General features: G+C 39.8%; 1 protein-coding gene across 1 annotated transcript in view; it reads right to left on the minus strand.

The window, feature by feature from the left end:
- The window catches only part of fbn2b (fibrillin 2b), a 175,173-nt gene extending 164,425 nt beyond the window's left edge, over positions 1–10,748 (minus strand). Inside the window, exons 1-2 of the mRNA XM_060941303.1 lie at positions 10,650–10,748; positions 6,400–6,687 (exon numbers count right to left, since the gene is read on the minus strand). Of these exons, the coding sequence (XP_060797286.1) occupies positions 6,400–6,575 (176 nt within the window). The 5' untranslated portion in view covers positions 6,576–6,687; positions 10,650–10,748. The remainder of the gene's footprint in view (positions 1–6,399; positions 6,688–10,649) is intronic.
- Between the last annotated feature and the right edge of the window lie 217 nt (positions 10,749–10,965).

Consider the following 10,965-nt stretch of genomic DNA (forward strand, 5'->3'; position numbering starts at 1 on the left):
TTCAAGACCATGGAGAACAAAATGTCCCTTGTTGCAAAATTTTTTTTAAATATACTGAAATCCACCAAGTTCTGTGGACTCACACATCCCTCCCAGTAAGCCTGAGAGGCACACTGCAAAAACGCCTGGAAAGCTACCTTCATCTTCCAAAGTGTTGTGACAGTGCATTTACCGCAGGGGCACATGTTTATTCTTCAACAAAAGGAAATAGAGCAGCGGCTACAATTATCGACACCTTAACAATCTTTTGGCCATTGCAAAAGTAGAAAAGACTTTCAATACGTAAATTGTGCATGAATAATTACTTAAACTTCCACTGGAAATAAAGGAGTCGATTCCTGATTACTTAGCGTAGCAGATCACGTGACACCGTTCAACAAGTATTGACACCTTTGTCCACAGTTACCGACACCGTTCTACAATTATCGACACCCAGATGATCTCATCTCATCATCTCTAGCTGCTTTATCCTGTTCTACAGGGTCGCAGGCAAGCTGGAGCCTATCCCAGCTGACTACGGGCGAAAGGCGGGGTACACCCTGGACAAGTCGCCAGGTCATCACAGGGCTGACACATAGACACAGACAACCATTCACACTCGCATTCACACCTGGTCAATTTAGAGTCACCAGTTAACCTAACCTGCATGTCTTTGGACTGTGGGGGAAACCGGAGCACCCGGAGGAAACCCACACGGACACGGGGAGAACATGCAAACTCCACACAGAAAGGCCCTCACCGGCCACGGGGCTCGAACCTGGACCTTCTTGCTGTGAGGCGACGGCGCTAACCACTACACCACCGTGCCGCCACCCAGATGATTATTTATTAAAAAAATAATCGGTATGTGGTATTAAGTTAACAAAACAGTTTTTATTTAAAATTTGTTTTACATAGACTTATATTTAGTACAAAATATATTTTGTAAAAATATATGGATGTCGGTGCTTATGTAAATGAGAAAGTAATTCTAATGTTTGTAAACAAATGAACTGATGTTTAACCTGTGTCAGAAAATCTTTTTGTTCCATTAAGATTTTTTGGGGGCTTTTTTTTTGGATAGGACAGTGCAGAGACAGGAAATGAGCGGGAGAGAGACGGGGCGGGATCAGGAAATGACCTCAGGTCGGAATCGAACCTGGGTCCCCGGATTTATGGTATGACGCCTTATCCACCTGAGCATGATGCTCCCTACCCACTTTCTAAGTATTTTCGTAGCTCACATTTTGTTAATCAGTCGTCGTTGTTTGTATTAATTTCTAGTTTAGGCCACTCATTTTTTATTTTCTGGTTGACGGATTTTTCAGGTCAAATTGTGTGATGTAGGGCGAAATAAGAAAAAAAATAAGGCTACAAGGTTGAAAAAAATACTATTTTCTTTAAATGAAAAAAAATGTGTCGGAGGAAAAAATAATAATAATGTACTTAAAATTTTTGGCTGTATTGTTGAAATTAATTAACCCAAAATATATGTACTAGTCTACCAAAAGAAGTTTCCAGTTGAAATATTGACGTGTTCATATTAATGAAACAAATGCAAAACCAATTTAGGTATATATTTATACGAAGGAAAACGTTTCCTCATGAGGTCAACTTCCATATATGCTGTAGCTGTAGGACTCCACACAATACAAAAATGGAGAGACCTTATAATTCCATGAGAAGTGGTACTACACGTTCCGGGGAAAGAGTAAACATACCCTAGGATATCGGCCAGAGCACAGTGTGCCACGCGCATAATAAACTCGCTGACAGTTTCTCCTTCGGCAGACTGCTTAAATGCAGCTTGTCCCCTATTTAAACGAACCCGCACGAACGAAGTCATTGTGATTTGTTATTCGATTCTTCTCGCATGGCATGAACACACTTCCTGGACGCCGCCATTATTCGCAATGCACTTTGGGAACTCTCGAGACGCGAGACACGAGACGCGAATACAGTGGAGTCAATACAGTGACCGAAAAAATGGCAAGTTGTATCGCGAGGTATCAAATGGTCATGATAAAGATGCGATTTAATGTTTAATTTAGATTAAATAAAATTATTTTCACATCGGCATCTTTTGAGAGATCGGCGTGGGAAAAAAATAAATAAATAAAGTTGAATTTTTTTTCAAGCGGCACTCTTCTCAGCACTTTGGCGGATCCGTCAACCAGATGATATAAAATGAGTGGCCTTATCAGTAATGTCAACAGGCAATTGACATTGTAACCACATGAAAATCCAGGTCAAAGGTCAATTTTTTAAATTGAGATTTTAAATTTACATCTAAAAATATAAAATGTCTACTGATATTGTAATATGTGGTAGATATTTACAACAAACTGCAAAAAAATATTTTCTGAATGGAATAGAAAAATCAGAATGTTTCAAGCATGTAATTTTTCATATGTTAGGAATTTAATTCTGGTCTAATTCTATTTATTGCAATAGGATTCCAAATACTCTATAAGCATTCCATTCTGTTATGAATCAGAAATAAAAAAAATTATAAATCACAGCACTTTTTATAAACTGCTTCATCTACTTAAACAATGTTACACAAAGATCGATCCATAACAGTTGTAAATGTCACTTAATTCCACAGGGTGTCGATAATGGTGGACACCAGTGAAAGTGATCACTATTATCGAAACATCATGAGACTTCTCAAACGCACGTTTAGATACAAAATGGCGACTGTCAAACAAAAGAGTAAGAAACAAAGTAGGTTTTGACAAGGATATCATGAAATATCGGTGAATTTGATCAGTAAAAACATGCCCATGATCTTTCCACCATGCTTACCTGGTTTTTCTCAAATTGCTGATCATGCTAAAAAAAATTTCATCTCAGGTAACGAGCCGTGTCATCAGACGACAAGATCAAAGGGTGAGGCGGGTCTTCCTGTTGACTAATTAACCAATAATAACTGTTGTAACTGAAACTCACCTTTGCAAAACTGTTTTTTATTGGTAAATCTGAAAAGGTGTCAATAATTATGGACTGTTGATAACTGTAGCCGCCGCTCTAGTTATTTTCCGGAATTTTTATTTATTGATTGATTTATTTTTTATAAAAATGTCCTACTTACTCTATGTTTAAATGGGTAATTTTGTGCTGACTATATCTTTGAGAAGATTTCACATGAATATCCCATCGTTGTATTTACAACTTTGGAAGTCTAATTTTTGTATAGTTTCAGGTCAACAGTGCTCTCACAACTGACATTTCTCAATATTGCAGTTCAGTTAGCATTCAAAGCTACGTGCATTTAAAGTTTAATTTTAGGCATAGTGTCTTTTTTTCACAAATTTATCAACATATCTGAGGTAAATGTTGATATTCCAACACATTTGTCTCAATTTCACTGTCACAATTATATATACATATAATCTCACAATTATATGAGATTATATATGTGTGTGTGTGTGTGTGTGTGTGTGTGTGTATGCATGTACAGTGGTGCTTGAAAGTTTGTGAACCCTTTAGAATTTTCTATATTTCTGCATAAATATGACCTAAAACATCATCAGATTTTCACACAAGTCCTAAAAGTAGATAAAGAGAACCCAGCTAAACAAATGAGACAAAAATATTATACTTGGTCATTTATTTATTGAGGAAAATTAGCCAATATTGCATATCTGTGAGTGGCAAAAGTATGTGAACCTTTGCTTTCAGTATCTGGTGTGACCCCCTTGTGCAGCAATAACTGCAACTAAACGTTTGCGGTAACTGTTGATCAGTCCTGCACACTGGCTTGGAGGAATTTTAGCCCATTCCTCCGTACAGAACAGCTTCAACTCTGGGATGTTGGTGGGTTTCCTCACATGAACTGCTCGCTTCAGGTCCTTCCACAACATTTCCATTGGATTAAGGTCAGGACTTTGCCTTGGACATTCCAAAACATTCACTTTATTCTTCTTTAACCATTCTTTGGTAGAACGACTTGTGTGCTTAGTGTCGTTGTTTTGCTGCATGACCCACCTTCTCTTGAGATTCAGTTCATGGACAGATGTCCTGATATTTTCCTTTAGAATTCGCTGGTATAATTCACAATTCATTGTTCCATCAATGATGGCAAGCCGTCCTGGCCCAGATGCAGCAAAACAGGCCCAAACCATGATACTACCACCACCATGTTTCACAGATGGGATAAGGTTCTTATGCTGGAATGTAGTGTTTTCATTTCTCCAAATGTAACGCTTCTTATTTAAACCAAAAAGTTCTATTTTGGTCTCATCCTTCCACAAAACATTTTTCCAATAGCCTTCTGGCTTGTCCATGTGATCTTTAACAAACTGCAGACGAGCAGCAATGTTCTTTTTGGTGAGCCGTGGCTTTCTGTCTTGCAACCCTGCCATGCACACCATTGTTGTTCAGTGTTCTCCTGATGGTGGACTCATGAACATTAACATTAGCCAATGTGAGAGAGGCCTTCAGTTGCTTAGAAGTTGCCCTGGGGTCCTTTGTGACCTCGCCGACTATTACACGCCTTGCTCTTGGAGTGATCTTTGTTGGTCGACCACTCCTGGGGAGGGTAACAATGGTCTTGAATTTCCTCCATTTGTACACAATCTGTCTGACTGTGGATTGGTGGAGTCCAAACTCTTTAGAGATGGTTTTGTAACCTTTTCCAGCCTGATGAGCAACAACAACGCTTTTTCTGAGGTCCTCAGAAATCTCCTTTATTCGTGCCATGATACACTTCCACAAACACGTGTTGTGAAGATCAGACTTTGATAGATCCCTGTTCTTTAAATAAAACAGGGTGCCCACTCACACCTGATTGTCATCCCATTGATTGAAAACACCTGACTCTAATTTCACCTTCAAATTAACTGCTAATCCTAGAGGTTCACATACTTTTGCCACTCACAGATATGTAATTTTGGATCATTTCCGTCAATAAATAAATGACCACGTATAATATTTTTGTCTAATTTGTTTAACTGGGTTCTCTTTATCTACTTTTAGGACTTGTGTGAAAATCTGATGATGTTTTAGGTCATATTTATGCAGAAATATAGAAAATTCTAAAGGGTTCACAAACTTTCAAGCACCACTGTATGTATGTATATATATATGTGTGTGTGTATGTGTGTATACACACACACACACACATACACACACACACACCTGTGAGTGTTTAGTCTATATCTATTTCTTATCTAGAGTGTTTATACTGTTTATATTGTTTATTTCAGTTATTCTACTTTTATTTGTTGCATTGCCTGTTTGCACCGTGGGTCAGAGAGGACTGAAATTTCATCTGTGCTGTATGTCGAGCATGTGGAGCATATTTGACAATAAAGTTGACTTGACTTGACAATGTCTTTATACTGTCAGTACAAAAGACTTTACTAATATATTCAAGCTAGATAAATTGTTACCCTCTGTTATTTGCTAGCTTATGCACAGCGTCCATGTTTTCCAGTTGCCTAACAACAGTGCTCTCATAACTGGTGCTGATGTTTCTGTGTATGTGGCTGTTCAGTTAGTGGGCAAGTGTAATTAAAGTTTCATTTTAGTCATATGGTGCCTTTTCTAACAAATTTTCCAACATACCTGAGATAAAGCTCATTTCCATTTTCATTATGTCTTTACACTGTTAGTACAAAAGACTTTATGGCCATGAACGCTCTTGATAAATTGTTAGTTTCAGTCATTAGCATTACCTAGTTTATAACTCATATTAACATAATCTTGCAGTTCTGTTAGCAAGCAATGCTAAGTGCAATAAATGCGTCATTTTAGTTGCGCACAATAGTTTCTCACAAATTTACCAACATGTATGAGGAAAATGTTGACATTCCTGACAACTTTATCTCAGTTTTATTGTCATTATGTCTTTACGTTGTAATTATATAAGATTTTATGACTACAGTCAAGCTAAATAAATTGTTACCCTCAGTTGCTCAGTGTCCATGTTTCCCAGCTGCCTATCAACTTTAAACACTTGAACAGTGAGTCTGTCCTGTGCTTGCCTTTTTACTACACATTGATAGACTTAAATGAGATTGTGTCTCCTGATTTACACTGTGCCTTAGAAAAGACTTTGTGCACTGACAAGGTGCTAATACTGGCTCCCTAGTAGTGCCTAGTCTTAAACAGTTCTGGGCGTTTCCGCTGCAAAACTGCAGCTTTGTTCAGTTCCATCACTAAAATGTTGCTGGTCTGGAACCAAGAATTGTGTCATAACGTCGTGGTGATTCTGGGTGGGTTTTGGGATTTTCATTGGAAAATCTGTGAAATTAAATATTATAACCATGAAGCAATGGTCTTCGGAGGAAACAGCCTTTTTTTTACTGGCAATTGCAACAAACTAAGTAGCAGCTAGATTGCTAATACTGATTGCTCCCTGAACCAACTCCAGCAACATATTTGTGGGAAAGTGGTTGTGAACAAGTCTCTTACCCCCTGAGGGTATCCTGTCCTCTCCGGCGCACCCTCTGCTGGAACCCCCCCTCCGGCTTTCCATTAAAGAGGCTCGCCTGCAGGCCTCTGTCTCCCTGAGCCTGCACCATCTGGAGAGACGCCAAGCACACAGCAGCCCATCCCAGCACCACCTTGGCCACAGTCCAAGCCCCCATCAGCCCGCGCCGTGCTGCTCCCCAAGTCCTCACTCTTAACACTCACTCACGCTGATAGCCTGGACACCTCCGAGCTCCACTTGTCCGAGCCACTTCCACTCCAGGGTGAGAGCTGGAGGTTCAGAGGGGAAAGGGGGTAAAATAAGAGTTGACTACATATTGCTTTGACCTTGAGTTGTATTTGATTACATTTTTTGTTGTTGTGTATTTCATAATTTGCTTATAACTACATAACTACTAGATCAGAAATTACTTGACTACAAACCCTACTAGTATACTACACTATACACTATTCTCTCATATATCCAGTGTCATGTGACCTTTACTCCTTAACCCTTACTCAAGGAATATATTGTTTCCCAATTTAGCTCTGATAAAATGTGGCTCCTGTGCTTGGCTAAGTGAGTCGGTATGTGTTTATTCTGGACGCAGGTGTGCTGCCTGAGAGGAGATGTCAGTACTGCTGGAAGCATGGTGGTGTTTAGTCCTCCAACATCCACATCCACTTTAATTTGACAGTACAGAGTCTATTAATCATCTACAAAAGTTTTTCATTGCTCATCTTAGATTTTTCCTGTGAGCTGTTCAAAGCTGTTTTTGATTTGTGACCAACACAATCCTCAGAGCTAACGCACCTTCACTTTTATCTCGATAATTAAACAGTATCACACACCCATAATGGAACTTCAATCCTTAGGCATTTATGAACACGTCCATAATAGGGGCAGTGTCTGTAACTGATTTATTTGTCTGAAACACCAAATGATCTGCACAGTCATACATATTAGGTTGTACATTGCAGACGGTTTGATGAAGACTGTACTCTGTAAAATGTCCGCAGGTCACCAGGGAGAAAACAATACATCACCACACACAAATGTGAAAATGATTTGATTCAAATACGTTTGGGTAACTAAATCAAACTGAATCAATCCAACAAACACAAATGACATGTGAATTAACGCTTCAATAAATCACACCCTTAATGTTTATATAAGTAGGTTATGGTTGGAAGAAATGAGTCCCACTGTCTTATCTCATCTCATTATCTCTAGACGCTTTATCCTGTTCTACAGGGTCACAGGCAAGCTGGAGCCTATCCCAGCTGACTACGGGCGAAAGGTGGGGTACACCCTGGACAAGTCGCCAGGTCATCACAGGGCTGACACATAGACACAGACAACCATTCACACCTACGGTCAATTTAGAGTCACCAGTTAACCTAACCTGCATGTCTTTGGACTGTGGGGGAAACCGGAGCACCCGGAGGAAACCCACGCGGACAACATGCAAACTCCGCACAGAAAGGCCCTCGCCAGCCACGGGGCTTGAACCCAGACCTTCTTGCTGTGAGGCGACAGCGCTAACCACTACACCAGTGCCGCCTGAGTCCCACTGTAAACCTGAAAATTAAGAAACCCATAGCTGATCTTTAAACCATGCAATAATCCATTATGCCTATTGGATCAGGGCTTTCATACGCAAAGCGATGCTGAATTACATACCAGCATGTGTGGTTTTACAAGTCCACATCGACTGCATTACTGCAGTATAGTTCTGAAAAGTGGCCAACTGTTCAGTCCTCTCATTAAAGTCAGAGATCAGGTTAAATCACAGGTCTCAAAAGATTTATAACTGGTAGAAATGGGTGAACTCCAAGGGTGTTGTGAAACACTGGGTATTTTCTTTTTCAGCAGGGTATATCTGTAATCCAATAAAGAAAGCAATTCATCTCTTTAAACCTTGAAACAATGGCTGCAAATTAAGCTGTACTGACCCCCTGGTCTACAAAACCATGCCCCTGGTAACCTGCAGACTTTATTATACACTGTATAGCAGAGCAGTTTTTAACATTTGGTCTCCTAGTCAATGCCAAACTAGCTTCACTGGGAGACCAAATTTTAAACCAAGTTATGTCTTATCATTTGGTTCAATCAGTTGCAATTAATTCACCAAGTATTATGTAATAAATAAATGTAAGTATACATTTAACAAGGAAAACGAAGATCTATGTTATAAGATATACACACAAGATCATGTTGGTTAAGAAAAACAAAACTAAAATTTGGTTGCTGAGATGGCTGATGTCAGAATCCGATGTCATTACTGTGTAACTTTGAGTGTCTTTGACATAACATTTGTGCTTGGTAATTGCTCTTGATAGCTGTGTAGTCACTGCAGTGTGTTTGTCTGTATGGTGATTGGTGAACCATTTTGCATCACAGAATATACCGCAGCCGCATGGACTCTGGGGCCTGTGGTTGTATTGCCCAGACCAGTTGGACTACGTTCAGACTGCACCCTGAAACGACCCATATCCGATTTTTTTGCCCATATGCGACATGTATCCGATTTGTTATTGACAATCTGAACGACACAGATCCGATTTTTTCACATGCGACCCAGGCCGCTTGGATATGTGGTCCTAATTCTGATGCATATCCGTTATTTTCACATGCGACTGCAGTCTGACCGGACAGGTCGCATTCATGCGACCTGCACGTCATCAACAAGAGACAAACATCACTATTCTGCGTTGGCTAATCCCGCCTCTTTGGTGGAAAACAACAACAACCAAATAGACACAGACAACCATTCACACCTACGGTCAATTTAGAGTCACCAGTTAACCTAACCTGCATGTCTTTGGACTGTGGGGGAAACCGGAGCACCCGGAGGAAACCCACACGGACACGGGGAGAACATGCAAACTCCACACAGAAGGGCCCTCGCCGGCCCCGGGGCTCGAACCCAGGACCTTCTTGCTGTGAGGCGACAGCGCTAACCACTACACCACCGTGCCGCCCCGCTATAAACAATCTAAATAAATATTTATAAAAATGTAGAAAAAGTTTATTAATATGACGAAATAAATATGTGCAAATTATTAAGCCTGAATTAAGAGTTTGGTAATACAGCGGCTGTATCCCAAATGACTGCCTACTGAAGCTCGAGTGCACTATATAGAGTTTAAAAATCCATTACTTCCTAGTAACATGTAGTGCACTTATATAGAAATTAGACAGACATTTAGGAGTCAACCCTCGTTACCAGGCTACACGTTTTCATTTCAGTTCAGAAACAAAAACACACACGAGACCTCACACTTTAACACTAACCAGATAATTAAACAAACAAACAAAAAAGAAATCATTAAACATGAAGAGTGCGCTTTTTTTTGTTTACGTATTACGTAGATGTGCTTATTACGTGTCAATTTGCGCATGCGGGACACTTTTGGGTCGTTTTCCGTTCATATTGGAGATCGCATACAAGTCTCATATAATTGGTAATGTGAACGGCCTAACAAAAAAATCGGATTTCACAACAAATCGGATATGGGTCGTTTCAGGTTGCAGTCTGAACGTAGTGTTAGTCTCCTAGTGGAAAATCTTTAAAAAATGCTCTGCTGTATAGTCTTCATAAATCTGTTTGTAATGTACACACTACAGTCTCAAAAACTAAAGCAACAGACTGCTTATGGTTTCAGGCAAAAACACAGACACCACTCTAATCAACGCTAATTAGACCATTAGAGGCGCGTGCATAAACACTACCGGTTTCCAGTGTGCACGCGCGATGTTGTTTAATTATCGCGAGAAATAAATACGAAGGCGCGCGAGCTGCGAGGGTTGTCTTGGTGACGAGCTAAAAAAAAAAAAAAGTTGTGAACAGCTCACAAAATCTCAGATGAGCAACGGGAAACTTGTAAACCTTCACTAGATGCAGTGCACAGTTTTGTGAGAACATAAGCAGGAATTGGATTAATTAGCATTAATCATCAATCTTTTTTTTTTTTTTGATGACCAAAAAAAAAAAATCCTAAGAAAATCAGACAATATGATATTATGAGAATATAGGAAAAACAAGCAAACAAACAAGGTGAGCATGAAGCAAAATGTAATCCGACTGAATGAATAAACCTGACTTTCATGAAATTCCTGAATGAACTTATAACTTGTTTTCCTCTCTACTAACATTACTATTCTTTGCAGGCTCGACTGCAGTGTCTAACTTTAAGCACAAAATAAGGTCTTAACATGTTTTTGCTAACAAAATCTTGAAGAGAATTACCTTATAACTGTCGGAATGTGTTGAGACTGCGCAGCCCGGAATCCGGTTTTTGTAACGGGATACGCTGAGGAGGCTGAATGGGGAAAATTCAGCGCTGGCTCATGGGGAAAGAAAAAGTTTAGTGAATTAGTGCAGAAAAGGGAAAGGGGAGGGGCTTCCTATAATGCGCCTGTAAAGGGGCGGGGCTTGTAGCGGACAGTGTGGGAGGGGGCTGACCGCATACTTTCTGCTATGAGATAATTAAGACCAATACAAACAGCAGACGCTGAGGCTACCAAATATTTCACTCTGAGTGGGAGTGAGTGAGAACAACATA

The sequence above is a fragment of the Neoarius graeffei genome, chromosome 15, assembly GCF_027579695.1.
Source record: "Neoarius graeffei isolate fNeoGra1 chromosome 15, fNeoGra1.pri, whole genome shotgun sequence".
In the NCBI taxonomy this organism is placed as follows: Eukaryota; Metazoa; Chordata; class Actinopteri; order Siluriformes; family Ariidae; genus Neoarius; species Neoarius graeffei.